At 47.5% G+C, this 21,991-nt stretch overlaps 1 protein-coding gene and 1 non-coding gene across 2 annotated transcripts in view; both read right to left on the bottom strand.

Moving 5' to 3' along the window:
• The window catches only part of LOC149362223 (uncharacterized), a 95,456-nt gene extending 76,063 nt beyond the window's left edge, over positions 1-19,393 (bottom strand). Inside the window, exon 1 of the mRNA XM_089568242.1 lies at positions 19,119-19,393. Within this exon, the coding sequence (XP_089424368.1) occupies positions 19,119-19,393 (275 nt within the window). The remainder of the gene's footprint in view (positions 1-19,118) is intronic.
• On the bottom strand, positions 15,884-16,079 carry LOC149362224 (U2 spliceosomal RNA). Its single transcript, XR_016289302.1, has one exon. It is a non-coding gene; the product is annotated as a U2 spliceosomal RNA (small nuclear RNA).
• Positions 19,394-21,991: the final 2,598 nt, after the last annotated feature.

The following is a 21,991-nucleotide window of genomic DNA, read 5'->3' as shown; positions in this document are numbered from 1 at the left end:
ATAGTGTTGTGTTTCTTTCAAAATTTGATGAGCAAAGAAAGGATTTACTTAATCATAAACAGAGGTAGCGTAACAAAAAAATATTAGGCCATAAAAAAGCTCTCTGTGCTTCTACTACAGAATCTGTGGCGTAATAATCCAACAGACAGCGTTATGAGAGAAGTATTTGCATCCGTATCGAATGCGATACAGCATGCAGTTATGAATAATTTTATCACTCTATGCCGTGTCATAGTTTCAGTGGCAGGAAATAAATTCCCTGCAGTCGAATGATTTTACACTTTTTCGAGTTCAAAAGAGCACGTTACCTTTACTAATTAGCTACTCCTAATAAACCGGTGATAGGGCTGGGTTCAGCAAATTTTATAGGGGAACGGATAGCAACGCTATACACACATTAAACAGGTGCTATTAGGAGCGGCGACGGTAGAGTGATGAGTAATGACAATAAAAATAGAGATATCCTGTTGGCAGGAGGAACAATAAAGCGTGGGATAGAAGAGAGACGACAATAAATATGATGCATGAAGGACGGGCGAAAACAATAATGAAGCTGCGTCAATAATCAAGCTGCGTAATAAAGGCCAAAAATAGCCGGTAATATGAGAGAAAAAAAAAATAAGTGTTGAAAGGGATCTAAATGGAAATTTATTTTTCCAAAACAGCGACGGAAGGTGCATGGTCGTTGCATGACAATGGCTAAGACTATCCAAGAAAAAGAGCATGACAAGTATACGCGCAGGAAAAGCACTGTGCGGCAGTGGAACAAGCCATCTGTGTCAGCCTATTTCGAGATCGTGCTGAGAAAGTGTACCAGGTGAAAGAAAGTGACCTGCGCCATTAAAAGTCTGAAATAATACCCCTATAGTAAAGGCAACCAAAAGCATAACCACGTGGGCGGTGCTCCCGGCTTTTGGAGGTCGATTAGACAGACCAATTTTACACAGTGAAACAAATGCGCTGCGTGGCGTCTTTCAGGATTCCCGATTATTACCTTTTCTACATGAACAAGTAATGGTAATCTGCTTCAAGACACTGCACCATCTTTAAGAGTAAGGTGTTGCCAGGAGAGGGCATTGCAACAAATACCAGAGGCTTACAGGCAACGCAAGTGCTATATTCATGCATCTTATGAGGCTGCTATACCTGAAACTTAAGAATTATATATATTTTTCACTCAAAAATTTACATTCTGTTATTTAGTATTATAATGATAGTTCGGTCATAGCCATTTGAATGCAGTTCTATGTATTCACAAACACTAACCCTAACTGCATGGTGTAAGTAACGCATATGGTACGAGACAATATTGTGTTAAAATGTCGCAACCGCGTAATTTTATTGAAAACTAAGGCAAGTATGCGCTTTCTCGTCCCAGGTAAGTTCACTGTTTTTTTTTTTTGACTGAATATAAAAAATATTAGCCCCACCGCGGTGGCTCAGTGGTTACAGCGCTCGACTGCTGACTGGAAAGACGCGGGTTCGATCCCGGCCGCGGCGGCTGAATTTCGATGAAGGCGAAATTCTAGAGGCCCGTGTGCTCTGCGATGTCAGTGGACGTTAAAGAACCCCAGGTGGTCGAAATTTCCGGAGCCCTTCACTACGGCGTCCCTCATAGCCTGAGTTGCTTTAGGACGTTAAGCCCCTATAAACCAAACCATAAAAAAAGTTATGCGGTAAGGGGTTACTTCCTGCCATCCACCTCCGTTTCAGCTGAGGTTCATGTGATTCGGAATCATAATGTATTCTTCAGAGTAGTTTATTCAGATAACCCGGCCCCATTGTAATGTAATGCGATCTGATAATCTAAGATACGAGGATTAATCGAAGTGACTCGCTTCCATAAAATGTTTTTGGCAGTCCCATAATCGCGTAATTGGAGCCGCCGCAGTCAACCGATTTCGTCACTCTCCTCTGAGTCGTGCCCTCTACACGCCAGCTTCAATTGAACTTTGGGCGATTGGCCTCCCCAAGCGTCATATTTTTTCCACTATCCTGGTGGAGGGACAAAGGAATGTCGGTAGTGCACGTCATTAGGGACACGCTCTCAGATATAAAACCTGTCGGTCACAGAGCGGAACGCGAGTCACACTATGCTCGACTGTTGCGGCAGCAGGGCCCTAGAGACTCCATGTACAGCGCACTCGGTCTGGCTCTACGGCGCCATGAAAGAACAGCACACGACAAAACAGCATGCGTCAAAGCAGCGCACAAAAAACAGCACAGCGACAAAACAGCACAGGAAAAAAACGGCACAGTGACTAAAGAGCATGGCAACGAAAGAGCGCAGGAAAAAAAGAGCACCTGTCAAAACAGCCCGCTGGAGTACGGTGCAGCGCTGGTGGAGGGGAGAACTATAATAGTCATAACCACAAGCGGTAAATCACAGCACATACTCCAGAGACCCTTGCTCATGCTCGTTTCACAGACTCAATAAGGGGCAGGTTAGGGCACAATATTTGCGATGCTGTATTCTTGAAAACTCTGGGTGTCGGCAATTCAATCTTCAGCATTTTTGTCTGGAGTCAGCTACAGGGCCTTCATATACTGAAAATATCCAGTAGCGATGCTTACTTTTAACGATGGCATGACTGCGCGAGCCGACTCTTGCAGTTTGTTTGGTGTTTAGCCAGGACTCTCCACAGAAGTTGTCTGATGCTGACCGACGGGTACTTTACTTTGAGAAATATAATACAAATCTGACCTGAAAATTCATGCATCAGCGTGCATTTGTTTAGTGTAATTTTATATTAAAGCTCTTTTTCTCACATCGAAGAAAATTACCTCCAAACAAACATTTTCGCAACATTGGGCCAAACCTACTTTTGTCACTTAGAAGCAAACTTTATTAAAAAGTCAATTTTCGGCAAATTTCACCCTGTAGCTCAGGAACCACAAGAAACACCTAACAAACACGCACCTCACATAACAAACACTACTGAAGCAGAGTTGAAGAATAAATTGCGGGAATTTCGTTTCACGGGATGTTTATTGCCTCTTAATCCTGGTTTGATTAAAAAGTACATTTGAGATAGTAATTTCAGTGCTTCAGCAAACACGTGTGCGTTGCTTCTAAAAGTAGACTACTCAAGGAATATAAGACCAGCGTCCTGAAACAACGCAGCAACGGCAGCTGCACTCCCTAAGTCCAGTAAAATACGTACTGCATTCATCAGTGCGATTTAGCTGCGCTGTCATAGGGGGCCCGTGGTTGTGAAGCAAATAACGCAGCGCTCATATGCACTGATCACGTGGGCTAGAAAAACAGTGCGCAAATTAGGTATATTCCATTCTAACTAGCTCGAACTTAAGTTAGTTTTTCTATTTTCAGATTATTTCGTACGTTTGGCTGCCGTAATCTTCAGTAATCAAGCACATCTTAGGCTATCGGCAACCGCTCTGTGTTTCGTGACCAATATAGCGAATAGATTCATTACGTGTAGCGGCGATCGTTTCAATCAAAGGAAGCCCGGGTCGATATCTGCATTCTAGGGCATGAAACTAAAAATAGATATCTATTCTATTGCCCTTTACACACTTTCGTACTTCTTATTTTCTTCGTTGCGGCTCTTAGGTGGCATTTTGATGCTTCCAAATTTCAGAACTCTTGCGATAGAGCTGTACGAAGCAGAAAAAATTGTAATACAGCAGTCTGAATTCGAACCAGAGACGCACTAGGCTTCTCGATGCCTTGCAGCACTCGGCCATCGCTGTAGCTTCTCTGTCTCCCTGTTCTAACTGGTAGCTTCTCGCGCTGTGCTTTGGAAGTCGCCATCGCCGCGAATGTTAGCTACGGCCGCTGAAGAGCGGGCGAGGCCTATGACGCATCAAAGAACAAAATCAAGCGAGAGACGCCATGCATGCTGCCTAGCAGTAGAAAAAGGAAGCAGCTGCGTGCGGTGGCACGTTATGCATCAAAAGCTGCCAAGAAAACCGACCGTAGCTAGCAAATAAGACAAGGTAAACTACCCGGAACACTTGACTGCAAAGCCCAAGACCGGGCCGTTTTATCTCTCAGTTGCCCACATTCTTACTAAAACAGAAAGAAACTAGATCACTGAGGCCAAGCAAGCAGGGACTACATAACGACTAGTTGTGCCATATGCACCGTTCAAGCAACGCTGTTCCTCAAGGAATGAGCAGGCCCTGTTTCCTAATGAACCAGCTAAACGAGCACTCGCTAACTACTAAGGTCGCTGCCGCATGTGTTATGATTTACTGTTTGCGGTTGCGGCTACTGTAGTTCAACCGTACAGCAGCACTGCACGTACTACGCTGTGCTGTTCTGTCGTCGTGCTATTTTCCCGTGCGCCCTTCGACATGCTGCTTCTTCGCTGTGCTGTTCTGTCGCTGTGCGGTTTTGTCCGGCGTGCTGTTTTTTCCTGTGCGGTTTCGCTGCCATGATGTTACTTCCTGTGCTGTTTTGTCGCTGTGCTGCTTTTTGTGCGCTGTTTTGACGTGTGCTGTCCTTTCGTGTCCCCTGGCTCTACGCTTGAGCCCACTGTAAAGATGGTGTGCCAGCGAGCACGGCACAATTGTAGTAGGACGCAAAAGACCACATCAACTACTCGGAATAACGAAACATGCATGTATGTCACAGAAGCGCAGAAAGACAGGAAAACTAAGCTGAAAGGCATCCTTAATATTATAAAAAAAGAGCAACACAGAGCGTAGCGAAATACAGGGGGCACTGTGCGCAGGTGACCAGAAACCAGAGCAGCACTTCACCCATCTGCCAGCGAGGTGGCTGCCTGTTTATTCTAAAGGACTCACACGCAATGCGCGGCTATGTTTCGTCACACGTGTTGGCGAAAAGGTTGGCTATGTCGATAGAAAGCACGGGAGAGACTTGGATTTAATTTTCGACGTCTTTCGCAGCACGGATGGCTCCAACATTTTTCAGATACGACAGCGGCTGCTCGATTTACAATACATAGTGTTGCGCCGCTGAGAAAAAAAGAAGTCGAAGAAAATTGTTGCGGCCAAACCACCGCTTGGTTTGGACTCAAATTTCGCACAGATGTGGAAGGTTTTGTGTTCTGTACTACGCTTGGGTTGGGTACTTGCTTGAATCGGTGAGAATTATTGACAGACCGCATTGCATGCAGCGAAGGCGGACCAAAATAAAACGGTTTCGAAACAGCTGGACTGCGTCTCCAGCTGTTGTTGGCGGAGACGAAAGGAGACGAACGCAGGAGATGGGACACGAAGAGCGCACCTTTACGTTTCAGGGGCGAGAGATGGCGCTGCCAGTGCAGCTGTTCTGTGAAACCCAAGAAAGAGCTCCCTGCTCTTTGTAGCTAGATCAGCGTGCCTTATAACTCGTAGCTACAAAATGAAATTTAGCCAAGCAGATGACACATGCGCAGAGCATGGTAAATCTGTAGGAACGATTGAACATCTTGTGCTGCATTGTGGCGGTATCCATCCGGATGTCGATGCAGCCGCAGTCACTCTCCCCGAAGCCCTAGGGCTTAGAGATAACAATGGTCATGTAAAAAAATCGGCCCCGCAAGTTAGCAAAAACTATTGGAAGATTGGTGGCTCGAAAGCAGGGAGGTTGCGCGAGGCTTCAAGTGCAGGATTAAAAATTGCATTTAAATAAAATGGCGAACTTATAAAACAATTTATAGAACTGCGAATATTTTTAAAACGTAAACAAAAAAAACGCCGAGCACCGTAGCAACCACCACCACCTCGTTTCAAAAGGGACGCTCCTTCCTTCCTTCCTTCCTTCCTTCCTTCCTTCCTTCCTTCCTTCCTTCCTTCCTTCCTTCCTTCCTTCCATCCATCCATCCATCCATCCATCCACCCATCCATCCATCCATCCATCCATCCATCCATCCATCCATCCATCCATCCATCCACCCATCCGTCCGTCCGTCCGTCCGTCCGTCCGTCCGTCCGTCCGTCCGTCCATCCATCCATCCGTCCGTCCGTCCGTCCGTCCGTCCGTCCGTCCGTCCGTCCGTCCGTCCGTCCGTCCATCCATCCATCCATCCATCCATCCATCCATCCATCCATCCATCCGTCCGTCCGTCCGTCCGTCCATGCTGCGCAGCCATTTTTGGTCCCGCATCGCAGCATACGATGTGGACTTTTGATTAATTTCAACTGATTGAGGAAAGTACTGGACGAAAACGTAGCGTAAAATAAAACTTACCGCCAATTGGAACCTCTGTGCAAAATTTGAGCCCTGTTAAGCCAAGATCATTTTTTCATTTTTTCTCCTCAGAGACGCAAGGATTCTTATTTCCCGCTTCTGATTTTCAGAGAGTCATCTTTCCATTTCTTGTCCGCGATTAGTGCATTTGCACCATTTTCTCTTTGCTATCGCCTTCCTAAAAGAGCACTCAGAAAGCACGCAACAAAAAAAAACTAGATAATAAGGAGGGCACGCACCTTGCTGTCCAGTGCATTGTAGACCCCATTACAACAGAGTGAGAATCTAGACAAAAGTCAGCAAAAAACGACACTCGTGAAACCTTGAAGGCGTTTTTGTCACAAAAGCGGGACAAGACTGTGCAAGTGGCACAGCAGTGCTACTGTGCAATGCTGAGATGAAGTTTCTATCTCACCTGCTAAATTCCTGCTTGCCAGTTTACACGATTTCCTGCAAGGTAGTGCCTGCGCAGGCCTGCAGCTATATATATATATATATATATATATATATATATGTACAGTCTTTGTCAAAAGTAACCAGGCTGCATGGTTTGCTTCTCATTTGTATAGTAGAGCCTTTACGGTTTTCCCTGAGGTCGGAAAGTTCTTTGAAGGTGAGGACAGGGGTCCTCCTTACCACACAGAGATTTAGAGCTGTAGGGCTGGCATAATAGTTTAAATATATGACGTAGAAGCAAAACCATGCTGCATGGTTACATTTGACAAAGACTGTATGTACGTACGTATGTATGTATGTATGTATGTATGTATGTATGTATGTATGTATGTATGTATGTATGTATGTATGTATGTATGTATGTATGTATGTATGTATGTATGTATGTATGTATGTATGTATGTATGTATGTATGTATGTATGTATGTATGTATGTATGTATGTTAGTTTAGTTAGTTTAGTTTATGGGGTTAAACGTCCCAAAGCGACTCAGGCTATGAGAGACGCCGTAGTGGAGGTCTGAAATTTCGACCACCTGGGGTTCTTTGTATGTATGTATGTATGTATGTATGTATGTATGTATGTATGTATGTATGTATGTATGTATGTATGTATGTATGTATGTATGTATGTATGTATGTATGTATGTATGTATGTATGTATGTATGTATGTATGTATGTATGTATGTATGTATGTTGGTTTATGGGGTTTAACGTCCCAAAGCGACTGAGGCTATGAGAGACGCCGTAGTGGAGGGCTCCGGAAATTTGGACCACCTGGGGTTCTTTAACGTGCACTGACATCGCACAGTACACGGGCCTCGAATTTCTCCTCCAAAGAAATTCAGCCGCCGCGGCCGGGATCGAACCCGCGTCTTTCGGGCCAGCAGCCGAGCACCATAGCCACTGAGCCACCGCGGCGGCGTATGTATGTATGTATGTATGTATGTATGTATGTATGTATGTATGTATGTATGTATGTATGTATGTATGTATGTATGTATGTATGTATGTATATATGTATGTATGTATGTATGTATGTACGTACGTACGTACGTACGTACGTACGTACGTATGTATGTATGTATGTATGTATGTATGTATGTACGAGGGGGTACCCAAAAGAAACCGGACTAATTTTTTGAATCGGCACAGCTTCTGTGGTGCCGCGTTTTGTCGCTAGGAGCGCATAGAAGAACATTTCTGAGTCAGTAAGCCGAGTGCCGTCGCTGAAGGAGGTCAGACTAGTTTAGGCAGAGTTTTAGAGTGACGACTGTTTTGTGTGAGTGTCGTTTTTGCAATGGCTGATGTTCGTGAACAGCATGCGCCGGTGAAGTTTTGATTTTTTCTCGGAAACAGTGGAACGGAAACTCTTGAAATATTCAGAAAGACGTTCAAGGACGGTGTTATGGGGACAACTCAAGTGTTCCTGAATTAAATCCTGAATCAAAGCAACAGTCATGCCAATGGAAAACTTCAAATTCATCTCGCCTCAAGAAAGCTCGTCAGGTGAAACCAAACCTCGAAACAATGCTGATTTGTTTTTTCGAAGTGAGAGGAGTCGTCCATTCAGAATTTGTTCCGCAGGGTCAGACAGTTAACCAGGCTTTCTGCTTGGATGTTTTGAAAAGATTGGGCAACAGTGTTCGGTGGAAGCGGCCTGATTTGTGGCAGACGGGTGACTGGTTCTTCCACCATGGCAATGCCCCTGCTCACACAGCCCTGTCTCTACGACAAATTCGGACCAAAAATGGCATGTCCTCTGTTCCTCAACCCTCATACTCACCCGACCTTGCCACGTGCTACTTTCTTTGTTTCGTAAAATGAAAAGACAGGTAAATGGAAAGCGTTTCGCTGATGTTGCTGAGGTGAAGAAAAAACGACGGAGGGACTGTCAAGCATCACAAAAGATGAATTTAAAAAATGTTTTGAAAAATGGAATGAAAGATTCGACAAACGTATTATTGTAAGTGGAAAGTACTTTGAAGGATAATAAAGGTCTGTGCTGAAAATGTGAACAAATAAGTTCAAACGAAAATAAGTCCGGTTTCTTTTGGGTACCCCCTCGTATGTATGTATGTATGTATGTATGTATGTATGTATGTATGTATGTATGTATGTATGTATGTATGTATGTATGTATGTATGTATGTATGTATGTATGTATGTATGTATGTATGTATGTATGTATGTATGTATGTGTATATATGTATGTATGTATGTATGTATGTATGTATGTATGTATGTATGTATGTATGTATGTATGTATGTATGTATGCGTGTGTGTGTGTGTGTGCACGCGCGCGCGCATTGTTCAACCTTCAAAACATCAGTTGTCACTAGCGCCCGTGTTCCTCGAAGTGCTTCTAATATACGCCTCGATGCCTCCCACTACGGCTGCGAGCGGGGACTGCCACCAACGACTGAAGGACGCCGCGCAGGAACCACCTGATCCCGAACAGGTACAGAGTAAGCGGCAGGCAGGGCTTAATGCGTCCGACAAAGGGAAACGCACAATCAGCTGACACAGCAAGGGACCCAAACGCTCCAGGACATAAGCGCGCTGGTCCCGCAGGCGGCCCACAAAGTAGACGTCCTTGCCTAGACAGTGGAACAGACAACGCAGCGGGTAGAAATTTTAACTCAACAAGCAAACGCACCGACTGTATCGGCCCAGCAAACGGCCCAAAGAATTGAGCTCATCGAAGAGCGCTTTGCAGTTCTCAAGCAGACTATAGCGGCCCTACCCGACCGGCTTATGCAACGCAGGCAGGTCCTTAACTCGCGACACGAACACCCCACCCGCACATCCCAGCCACAACATGGCTAGTAACACACAAGCACACAGCTGACAACTTAATTCCAGCGACGCAGAGGGCGACCGCGGAAACAACCGACGTGCGCCATGACGATCTAGCAGTGCAGTTGCAGGAGTTACAGGAAAAGACAGCTTCCTCGCGACATACCTCCAGCACACTCCATCCCTGCCAGACATCATCGCACCACAGGAGACAGGCACCCCGTATCCGACCCTGATGGGCTATCAACTCGCGACTATAACCACGCAGTACACTCGTCGCACACTCACCGCGCACCCATCGGAGGATGTGAACTAGGGGAACTAAGCCTGCTCTGCAGCCAGTGCGATCACTGAGCACCTGCCTTCGAAAAAACAACTGTTCTGCGCAAGTGCCGAGACACCACCGCAAGGGTGATAATGGAACCTCATGTCATGTCAAAATTATATGATAAATGTCTCAGTAAGCCATCCGTAAGTGTTAGTAAAAAAGCGCTGCTGTTCCCGCGTGTCCATGACAAAGCGAATGACTGCAGGAAAGGGCGGGGAGGAGAGCAATAATTGTGGTGCGAATGCTTGAGTTCACTTCTATCCTTGTGTTCACGAGCCTGATGCCTATATAAACCAGTTTGAAGCAATAAATGCAGTTGTTAGTAAGCGCCGGTGTTTGCAACCTTTTTCTACTCTCTTCCGGGTTGCTACTGCGCAGGAGTCCCCTGTATGCGCAACCAGCTAGCCATTCATCCAGTATTAATGAATGCAATTGCTCAACCACTTTATCACTGCGATATAGTTTTGCCTGCTACTGAAACTTTTTGACGTAAATTTACCAGCGGTTGCATGTACGCGGGTGGCAATTCGAGCATCATCGAGTTTTTACACCAAACGTACGTGCCTTCAGACTCACACCGGCGTGGTGAGAAGTGTAGCTGTAGCTTGAAGGCTGCGCGCACGTACGCGAAGCGGGATCTTTGACCCCCGTTTTTTCTCGGCCTTCATCTGAAAGGCTGGCCGGTCAGGGGCAGCGTTAGCACGCACTCGTGGCGCCTGCGTGCTAGGAATTTATCGAGAATGGTAGGCGACAGTCTGATCATGCAAAAACGTTTCCCGTGTAATTCAGTGAAAATGCATTGTGAATCAAACGCACTATTCATGCGCAGTGCCAAATCTCTCCTAAACTGCGTTTATTGTTTTTTTTTTGTATGCACGCATTCCCATCCTGGCTTATGTTGTTGCCCCATTTCCCCACAATTATCTCCATATTCTCTTCAGAGAACTAAACAAGCCGTCGATGAGAAAATCTGTTCTGCTGCTAACTCCTACTAAAAAGTTGGCGGCAACCAACGCGGCACACCCGGAAGTTGCGCAGTGTGACGACCGCAGGCACGTCCGGAGGGCGTAGAGCCTTTGCTTTCAATGGGATAGCAAAATCGGCAAGGTTCTCAACCGTGGTAATGGTTCAGCACGGTTCTAACGTGCTTCTATTCCTCTGAGACGATGGCGCCCCAGCAGCGTTTCGCTTCCTTTGATACAAACGTCGCAAAAAATGTATCTCGCTGAGACTGGAAGCTACAGCGGATCTGGCATATCGAAAATGCCACAACTTCAGTTTAACTGCCTGAGGTGATTCTAGGGCATGCCAGAATTAATTGCTGATGATTACAAACATGGCAGCCTGCACGCAATGCGCGAGAACAATATATTCCCAAGCGAGGAGTTACGCAAGGAGCTCCATAAAAGCGCCTTCTTGACCAATGTGGCCACATTGTACAGCGTTCCCAGACCTTGAGTTTGTTTTCGAATAGAATTAGAACTCTGCTCTCTTGCCGTGTAGCCGGGAACAGCATTGTGACCGCCCGAAGGGTTAAGCAGCTCTGTGAGCCGCACGTGCGCGCTCACAGTTCTGCATATGCGCCAACCACGCACACAAAAGCTTCTTGTTGTTTTGTTTTTTTATGTGCTAATATTATTACCATCACTTGCGTGAAATCCACTTGTCTGGTGCTCTGTGATGCGGCCGCCATCCTTCATGGGACCTTCACCCAACGCCTGCCCACCTGTCACCCAGACTTCGCGCACTTTTACGTGGGAAGCTCCCAGACACCCTTAGAGCGTGTGGGGGTAGCGGTCTCGGACTCGAAGGAGATGCCCTCGACTCAGCGTGGCAAACTCAGCGGAGACCAGCCACCAAGTGACAAGAGGTTTTTGGGCGTTCGGTGCCCAGCTTTCGCTGGTCGCAAGCCAGAGAATGGGTCGGAGCCAAAGGTTCACAAAACAAAACAAAGTTTATACAGCAATTGAGACGATACAGAGGGTTTCACAAACACTAGTACAAAGACAAAGTGATTAGCAACACAATGCAACTCGTGCAAAGTTAAACTCGAGAGAGAATACAATACACAGGCAATATTGCACCTAAAGTGCACTAACACAAGAGAGAGAGGTAAACCAGAGGTAAACCAGCAAAACACAATTTGTTCACCGGGCACTGCGGCAGTCCGACGACCAGAGTTCCACGACGATGCCGTCCCGCAGACTGGCGACCGTTGCCTCGTTGGTCCGATGCTGGCCGAGTGGTGTTTTCCCGGGAGTCGAACGGGCGCGCTACGATGAAGCTTAAACGGCGGTCCGGACTGGCTTGACGGCGGTCAACGCCCTTCTTTTATAGGTTCGCTCTCCCGTCTGTTCGTTGTACGCGCCAAAGTAGGCGCGCACATACACGCAGCATTTGCAGTGCTGTCTCCCTTCTCTCTTCTCACTGGCCGCGCGTCCCCATTGGTCAGAGTCAGGAGTCGTTTCGCGAAGGTTCCAGCGTGTTCTAGCGTGGCGCCGTCGTGGCGGCGTCGCCGACGCCCGAGTGCAGAGGAGGGGGACATGTCTTAGCGCACGCAAGGCTTCCCCCTCTTGCCCCCGTCAGCTGTAGAACCGACTCGCATGTTCGAGAATCTTCGGCGTGGATGACTCATTCCTTCGGAGCACGCCGTGGCGATGGAGAGAGAGGCACGCGCTCGGCGGGGGCTTTCCCTCTCTCCCGTTGGGCTCGCGCCGGCGAGACGCCGTGCGCGCGGCGGTTTTTCTTTGTTTGTTTTTAAAATGCGCCGAATTTTGTGACACCACCTTCGCCCTGCACCCACAACCGAACAATCCGAAATCACCCTTCAGAAGCTTCACCCACCCCCAAACACCAACCTTTAGTTTACAGGAGGCCTCCACCCATTACTCACCCACCGTCACCAGAAGACACCATGTACCAACAGTTAACCCACCTACAAACCTGGAGAAGCTTCCCCCGCCATCAACAATTTTCGCCACAAGATGCGCCCTGTTTGTATATGGACACACCTCGGATTCACAACTTATGTCTCTTTAACGGGTCCAACCTGGGCTTGGTTGTGGCGTGGTTGTGGGGCGTGGGTGTGGTGAAGATATCACCCACCGGATTCGAGCTCGGGCCGATTGGATTGCGTGGCGACCCAAGTTTGCCTCACGGCAAGGACTAGACCCGGCCTTGATACGCGGTTCCAGATTGGAAAGGCTTGTGCAATGTCTGTGCAGTGGCGGCTGGCAGGAGTTTTCTCCGTGCATTTCCACCGAACAGCCCTCTAGCTCAGGTCCGACCAAGCAAGGAATCAGCGGCTTGGCTCGCCTGTCATGGATGCATCCATGAACTTCACCATGGGCGTGTCTTTGTGTGGAAAAGGAGTCCCCAACCATCAACCACCCACCTTCAAGTTCCAAAAGGTCTCCACCCATTACCCACCCACTGCCACCGTCCAGAAGCCACCATGTGCCAACAGTGAACCCACATAACCCTACAGAAGCGTCACTCACCCCCAAAAACCCACATTTTCTTCCAAAAGGCCTCCACCCGTTAACCAACCACAGCCACTGTCCAGAAGCCGCCATGTACCCACAGTTGACCCACTTTCTACCCTGCAGAAGCCTCATGCCCCATCAACCACCCACCTTTATCTTCCGGTTTGGTTGGTTGGTTTATGGGGTTTAACGTCCCAAAGCGACTAAGGCTATGAGGGACGCCGTAGTGAAGGGCTCCGGAAATTTCGACCACCTGGGGTTTTCAAAAGGCCTCCACCCATTTCACTCACCATCACCGTCCAGAACCCAACCATCTCCGGCACACCTCCGACATGCATCGCAAGAGCTTAGGAAATATATTTTATTTAAATCACCTGTTCGACACCGCTTTCGTAACTCGCGTTACACATCTCGAAACCCTATAGCTCTATGTCTTCAAAAACACGGCAAATCGTGACTTCTCACCAGGAAAGTGTAAAATTGAAATTCTGGCCTCTGCTGGTATCGTCGCCATTTTTTATTCTGATAAAAAGCGCATGATAAGAAATGCAGGCTTGGGTGGGTTGGTAGCACTTTCTGCCTGTACGGACATATTTATCAACATCTTCATTGCAACGTTGGGCTGTGACACTGTTGTAAGTGCGTGCTGCGTTGTACGAAGAAAAACGTAAATTACCTGCATAAACTTTTTTTACATTTCTGGGACGGTATCAAAGGAAGCTTACGCTTCAACGAAATTTTTTGATATGTTGATAGAGTGTGGTGAGCCTGTCGTGCACTTTTGGTACGAAAGCACTACACAACGGTGTCAAACCCATCCAAGAATTTTTTTGAAGCCTCGGAGTGACCCGGGTAATTTCGGAGGAACGTCGCACTAACTGTAGCCAATGGGAGGAGGGCTCCCGCCGAATGTAGAGAGGGTGTAGCGACGAAGAGCGAGAAAAGAGATTAGGCGATTTAGCCCATGTAGTGTCTACCTTGTTTTGTCCGTGTTTCCGAGCGCTGCAGTCTTCATAATGAACAACCAACTTGCGCAATCAGCTACCCTCATCGAGAAACGGGGTTGCGTGCACTTGCAGATGCTGGAAAGATGAGTCGCAGAATTATCACGTTGTTTCGCATTTCCACTCGGTTTAACTACGTTAAAACCCTACCACGTTTTTGTCCATCAACCAGATTCAAAGTTTTTATTTTTCAAAACCACAAACGACCCCTTCCTGGCCGATGAAGTGCTCGTCTGTCTTTTATGGACATGACCGTGAGGGAATTTTGTGCTGATACGCCCGGTTTACTCTCTCTGCTTTTCCTTGGAACACCTGCACGGCCTCTCCGAATCCAGATGACACAGGTTCTGATCGATCATTACTTCCTCTTCCCATAAACGTGCAGCCTTACCTAGCCTTTCTTGACGACGGTGTATAAGAGCGAGTTGAGCGGATGCAGATTCAATGTGCCGCAAAAACCTTTTATGGACTTACGCGTATAGACCGTGTCATCGCGCCAAGGGACGTTTGTGCCACGGTCAGTGAATTGCAACCTGTGCTATCATTGAGAAGATATTTATGTTCGTTTGGGAGAGACTTCAGCAGACTCTTAAAAAGGGCAATGAGATCACGCCTTGCACTCTAAGATTTCTGCTTGTGATGAGAGACGCTGAAATTTCGTGTGAACTTTTCGTGTTAATAGGACCCTTTAGCATGTGGAAAAGCCGCATGATGGATGAACACGTAGAACCACCGCGTTCAACGAGGTCACTGTTTAGAGTACAGTGCATTTTAGCACAGGAGGTATATGCTACGCAAGTTAAAACCTGCAGACTGGTCGCCGCTTCTCCGTGCGCGCCCACCGAAATTTTGATGCGCGGACGAAATAAGGGAGTAATGGTGGCGTGAGGGCGCATGCCGAGGTCGCTCAATTCGACCCGCTAAAGTAAGACACGAGAGGATCTGGGAGGTCCCTTATATACCGAGACAAAGAAAAGCTTCTGAGATGGCCTAATAGATTAAGCCTAAGGACATTATAATCATCACCGCCTAAGGCGTCATAAAATCGAAGCTTCCCTGTTGCGCCGCGTCTGGATCGAGTGTGTGTGAGTGTGTGCGTGCGTGCGTGTGCTTGCGTGTGTGTGTGTGTGTGTGTGTGTGTGTGTGTGTGTGTGTGTGTGTGTGTGTGTGTGTGTGTGTGTGTGTGTGTGTGTGTGTGTGTGTGTGTGTGTGTGTGTGTGTGTGTGTGTGTGTGTGTGTGTGTGTGTGTGTGTGTGTGTGTGTGTGTGTGTGTGTGTGTGTGTGTGTGTGTGTGTGTGTGTGTGTGTGTGTGTGTGTGTGTGTGTGTGTGTGTGTGTGTGTGTGTGTGTGTGTGTGTGTGTGTGTGTGTGTGTGTGTGTGTGTGTGTGTGTGTGTGTGTGTGTGTGTGTGTGTGTGTGTGTGTGTGTGTGTGTGTGTGTGTGTGTGTGTGTGTGTGTGTGTGTGTGTGTGTGTGTGTGTGTGTGTGTGTGTGTGTGTGTGTGTGTGTGTGTGTGTGTGTGTGTGTGTGTGTGTGTGTGTGTGTGTGTGTGTGTGTGTGTGTGTGTGTGTGTGTGTGTGTGTGTGTGTGTGTGTGTGTGTGTGTGTGTGTGTGTGTGTGTTGGATTTCAGGAAACCTCACCCTTGTAGGGTGAGTGGGCTAATCCCGGCGACAGTGCTATACCGGGCCAACCCGTGGCGGAGGTGAGGCGAGCCTCGAGCACTCCGCCAAATCACAAAAATACGTTCAATATCATAGGGTCCGAATAGGACCGTATCAGATATTAAGCTGATAAGAACAGATACTACAAAATTGATCTTAGCCGATAAAAGGCCGAGAAGCGATAAACCCTAAATTGCCACCATGGGTCGAAGCCCCCTAGGTTGACCTGCAAACTAGCGCATGCTACTCCGTAAGCCGCCAGCGATAAAGCTCTCGAATTTCGGCACCTATTTTGATGCGCTCACTACGTCGGCGCACTGTGACTACTGGGGCGCTTGTCTTTTAGTGAAATGAAGTCATTACATTTCTAATCTGCTCCAAATTCTCATTTAGACTGTTCAGAACCAAGGTATAGTGCTCAGAATATGCACGGCTTTTGTGTCCACCCTGGCGGTGTCGTCACGAAGCCCGACGGCGTGTGTCCAACAAATTCAGCGCAGCCAAGCCAAGTCGCCAGCGAATAAAAGTCACCGGCAAAATGAACAAAAAAATGGTCGGGGGCTTAGGTTTGGTTAGGCCTGGTAGGTTGCGAAAGCAAAATACACCTTGGCTACGCCTTAGCACGCCTTGTGATGTACCTTGGTGGTGCCCTTGGTTAAACATGGCTTCTCCATGGCTTTCCCTTTGGGTGAAGCTCAAGGTGTACCCATGTATTGTTTGGCTATGTGATTAAACTGAGGCCAGACATGGATTCTACTGTGGTTGCAGTTTATGCTTATAAATACGCTTCAGTGATCCGTGAAGAAATGGCTTTTGGTTTCAACTTGGGTGATGGTGAATCCGTCGGCGATGGATTGTCTGTACATGACTAGGTCCAACCTGTTTCCCCAGTGGGTGGTTGTGCCTGGTTGTAATGTAGCCACGTGCAGGAGATGCTCTGATTCGACTGCTTCGATGAAGCCAGGGTCTCTGCGATGGTCATTGTTAAAGTCTCCGGTACAGACAACCAACCTCTTGTCGAATCGGCTTGGGAGTCCGGTTGAGATGACGTCAAAAGCTTCGTTAACTCCTGCTTGGGGAGATATATAAACACCAGTTATAACCAGCTCCAAGGCAGTAAGTTGGAAGCACAGTGGCTCGCCATGCTCACTTGGTACAGGCGGTGTTACTAAGGTGACTTGGAAAGGATGCCTGACATATATCGCTACCGCAGCGTTTCTGCTTTGGCCGACCCGTCTGGTCGCAGCTACGAGGTTATAGCCAGGTATTGGAAGGGCGTTTGACCGGAAAACCCCCGTTTCTGTAAACACCAAGACATGGGCAGGCATTAGCAATGTATCCCTGGTTATATCTTGATGATGGGCTATTAGTGATCTGACATTCAGTGTCTCCACTGTAATCTCAATGCTAGCCAGAAGTTCTTCACAGCGGTTGTACTCAGTGTGTAGCCTATGTCTTTCCAGACGTTTGATCTCCGAACGAAGCGCCGTCTGGATTGGGCCCCCTATGGAGAAACTTAGGGCACCCCTCCTATTTGGTCAAGTAGAGGCTATCCAGACTTGTGGCTCTACTGAGGGCGGCGTAGACAAGTTTCTGCGGGTGGTTTTCAGCGTAGTCATACACCGCGTCATCGAAGGTGCCCCCTTGGGACTTATTAATTGTCATATTACTGGCCGGTATAAGTAGGAACTGGGTCCGCTTGACTGCCATGTGCTTTACCGTCTTTTCTCTCAACTGAAATTGCATGGATACTAGATCGATGGGTATCCATGTGGCACGGTGGCGTCTGCACCCCCGCTGAGCGAGCTTAGCCTTGGCTATAGGGCCAACCCCTGGAGGGCAGCTAAGCAATACTCTTATGGGTTCATCTTGGGTGTTGTACTCGATTTCTTGAAGTGTGTCAACCATGCCGGTGACGAGTCCATCTGCTATGTCCAAATTACGTATCAGCATATACGGTTTGTCTAGGCACAACACAACCAAGGCAGGTAAGTTACCACATTCGATTAGACTGTAGTTGGTCAGCATGTTAAGAGCCAGCAGTCGTCCTTCTTGTGATGTATGGCCGATAAAGACGTCCTTGGATGGGTAGACTGTTTTGTTTCGGCTTCTTTCGGCTACTTGTTCGTTGTAGTCATCCACGTCCTTGTTGGCGTAGTACAAGCGCACAGCGTCATTACATTGCGCGCTTGCCTGTTCCTGGGTCACAAAACGTGACTCTAGAAGTTCGATCTCAAAATCTTGTAACATCTCTCCATCGCCAATCTTGGTCAGTAATGTGTAGAAGACGGCGTCGCTCTGGCGGACGACTTGTGTTAACGGAAAGTATTCAAGGTTGTGCCATGCTAACACATCTGTATTGTGGACGGCCCTGGCCGATTTAGGCCTCTTGTAGACCTCCGAGGCTCGAACGGGAGGTAGTTGCCTCATGTCTCCACAGAGTATCACGTCAAATTCCCCAAACGGTTCTCTCATCCTGTGCGGGCTAATTTCTCGAAGACGCCTATCGACTTGGCGAAGCATGTGAGACGATAGTATGCTAACCTCGTCTATGATTATGCATCTCACACCTCTCATAGCCTCAGTCGCTTTGGGACGTTAAACCCCAATAAACCAAACCAAACCAAACCTCTGAACAGGATGCGGAATGTGCTTAGATCGGAAGCCGAGAGCCCCTTCTCGTCCCGTGATGAGATCATGACGATCTTGAAGGCAAAGTGTACTGTCGTACCGTTGAGTGCAACAGCCGCCTTTCCCGTAGTAGCACACGCTATATAAGCGTTTACTCTCGAGACCTCCCCGTCTCCGTAGCCGAATTTTCGGTTCTTGAAGTAGCGGATGTAGACGTCCATGATTAAGCGTAGCGTAAACGTCTTACCGCAGCCGGCTGGGCCAGTGAAGAATATTTGTAACGGCTTAGCGTCCGCATCCGTAACGCGGTGTATAACTTCTTCGATGAGCATCGTTTGGCTATCGTTACCCAATCTCATCCGAGAATAGTAGTCCTCCAACGATGTGCAGTCTTCTCTTTTCCTCACAGCCGGACACGATGCAGTCACCACGACGATTGTGATTGTGCTTTGTGGTCCTATATTAGTGTTGTCGTTCGCATCCACCAAGGTAGGAAACCCGGCTGATTTGAACTGTCTTTCCACGGCTACATCTGGACAATGATTGGGTGTTTCCGAAGAAGATTCAGCACTGTTAATGTCACAGATATACTCCAAGAGTTCAGCAGTTGTGACAGCACTGTTGCACTTGCTCTTTGCCTCCATGATCTTGTCCCTGTTTTCGTCAAATATTTTGTCAAAGGCGTTGCCATCTAGGATATCAATTTCTCTTCTAAAGGGCAAGTACAGCATGACGTGTTCTCGCTTGTAGTTTACAACATCGTCTATTCCATAGTCCCGGCATCCGAGGATCGGGGTTTTCTGTCGCTTTGCCGTCTTGGTTCGGCTGTAGTAGGTCATAAACTCGGCAAATGTCACATCTTCCATGTCACGCTCACGTTGTTGTACTTCTCAACAGGACTGATATGCCAGACGTTGGTGCTGTTCATATCCACTTTCTCTTCATCCATCTGTTTAGCTGTCTTCCTACTCCTTGTCCTTTCTTCGGGCATTACAGTGTTGACGAAGATGACGTCTATGCTGGTGGCACGCATCTCAAAGTTAAGCAGCATCCACGCTGCCTCTTATGCTGACATTTCGATGGCGTTAATCTTTTGCACTTCCAGTCTTCTCAGAGCCTGTTCGTAGGAGAGTTCGGCTTCGGGATGTTCTTCGATGACTCTTTTGATGGCACGGCTGAGAGATGACACACCACGATTGGCTTTGTCCACGTACTCTACCACATAGGTAGCACACGCGTAGACGTCTAGGATTATCTGCAAGTCCATGTTAGAGTTCAACACAGACGCTATCGAGGGGTTGAAGGCGTTGATGTTGCACTGGTCCAAATCCCGGTTTAGCATCAATGTTGGGCGTGTAACACCGGTACGGATCATCTGTTCGTATTCCACGTAGTCTGAGATGTCGTGATGCTCCCACATAGACTCATAGGTTTCGTGCACTGTTATATTTAAGGCTTCGTGCATGGCGTCCCGTTTGGCTTTGAGCTTCTGGTGTCGCGTCAAGGCTGCAGGGTCTGTTTCACCATCAGGAGCAACGATTGGTGTCAGGATTTTGGTCGAAGGCATTGGCCAAAGAGGAAAATGGAAGCGGCAAGTCTTACGGTTTCCTTTGTAGCACGTGTGGGTGTGCTGATGTAGTTGACTCCTGGGTATTTCCAACGTCACGTGGTTGAGGCTAAGGAGACGTTCGGCCAGTGCCGCCGTCTCTGGCATACCGTCGTTTTGCACTGCTTCGTTAAGAGCTCGGTTAAGCCATAGTAGGAGGTGAGCGTGAGCACTTCCTCTTTGTTGGAATTCAATTCGCTTAATATACTCCACAACGTGGTTAGGCTTAAACGGGCTTATGCGCTTGTTGGACAGGATACACAGTGGGATTCGCCGCGTGTGTTGAAAGTATATAGCACAGACTGCCGGATCTTCGTTAACCAACGCTGCCGCATAGTGGCTGTCCATCTCTTCTTCGTTTATGCCAAGCTCGGAAGGTCTCACTTTTAGCCGCTTGAGTAGTTGTAGGAGTTGAGGCCAGTGTACTTCGGATGCCGAGAGCGTGAGGAATGTGGTAGGTTTGCCCAATTTCCTAATCATAGCGAACAGCTCGGCTTTACGGGTGTGCCAATATTGCGTGGTATTGGGCACACCATTCATAAACCCTATGTCCCTCAGAAGAGCGTGTTGTCGGGCTAGTTGGTTCTGCATAGTATACGAGGAGGTACCCAAAAGAAACCGGACTTATTTTTGTTTGAACTTATTTGTTCACATTTTAAGCACAGACCTTCAATCTCCTTCAAAGTATTCCCCACTTGCAATGATACGCTTGTCGAATCTTTCATTCCATTTTTCAAAACATTGTTTAAATTCATCTTTTGTGACGCTTGACAGTGCCTCCGTCGTTTTTTTCTTCACCTCACTAACATCAGCGAAACGCTTTCCATTCACCTATTTTTTCATTCTAGGAAACAAAGAAAGTAGCACGGGGCAAGGTCGGGAGAGTATGAGGGTTGAGGAATAGGGGTCATGCCATTTTTGGTCCAAAATTGTCGTAGAGACAGAACTGTGTGAGCAGGGGCATTGCCATGATGGAAAAACCAGTCACCCGACCGCCACAAATCTGGCCGCTTCCACCGCACACTGTTGCCCAATCTTTTCAAAACATCCAAGTAGAAAGCCTGGCTAACTGTCTGACCCTGCGGAACAAATTCTCAATGGACGACTCCTCTTACGTCGTCGAAAAAACAAATCAGCATTGTTTTGAGGTTTGGTTTCACCTGACGAGCTTTCTTGAGGCGAGGTCAATTTGAAGTTTTCCATTGGCATGATTGTTGCTTTCATGCAGGATTCGATTCAGGAACACTTGAGTTGTCCCCATAGCATCGTCCTTGTACGTCTTCCTTAATATTTCAAGAGTTTCCATTCAACTTTTTCCGGGCAAAAATCAAAATTTCACCGGCGCACGCTGTTCACGAAAATCAGCCATTGCAAAAACGACGTTCACACAAAACAGTCGTCACTCTAAAACTGCCTAAATTAGTCTGACCTCCTTCAACGATGGCACTTGGCTTACTGACTCTGGAATGTTCGTTCTATGCGCTCCTAGTGGCAAAACGCGGTACCACAGAAGATTTGCCGGCCAAAAAATTTAGTCCGGTTTCTTTTGGGTACCCCCTCGTATAAGTGAAATGTGCAACAACTTAGACAGGACACAGAATGAAACACATACAACAGTTCACGAGCGCTCGTGAACTGTTGTATGTGTTTCTTTCTGTGTCCTGTCTAAGTTGTTGCGCATTTCACTGATATCCTATGTCCCTCTCTACAAATTCTATGATCTTCTGGGGGTACTCAACGTCTGCTCTTGTTAATGTTCCGATGAGGGCCTCATTCCTGAACATAACGTTAAGTCTGTCGCATACGCGATGTCGTATAACCTTCATGGCCATATACAGGACATGCATCGGCAGATCCC

The sequence above is a fragment of the Amblyomma mixtum genome, chromosome 2, assembly GCF_055824585.1.
Source record: "Amblyomma mixtum isolate Tamu chromosome 2, ASM5582458v1, whole genome shotgun sequence".
NCBI lineage: Eukaryota > Metazoa > Arthropoda > Arachnida > Ixodida > Ixodidae > Amblyomma > Amblyomma mixtum.
Note: the sequence above shows the minus strand (reverse complement) of the source record. Positions and strands in the feature narration are given on the sequence as shown.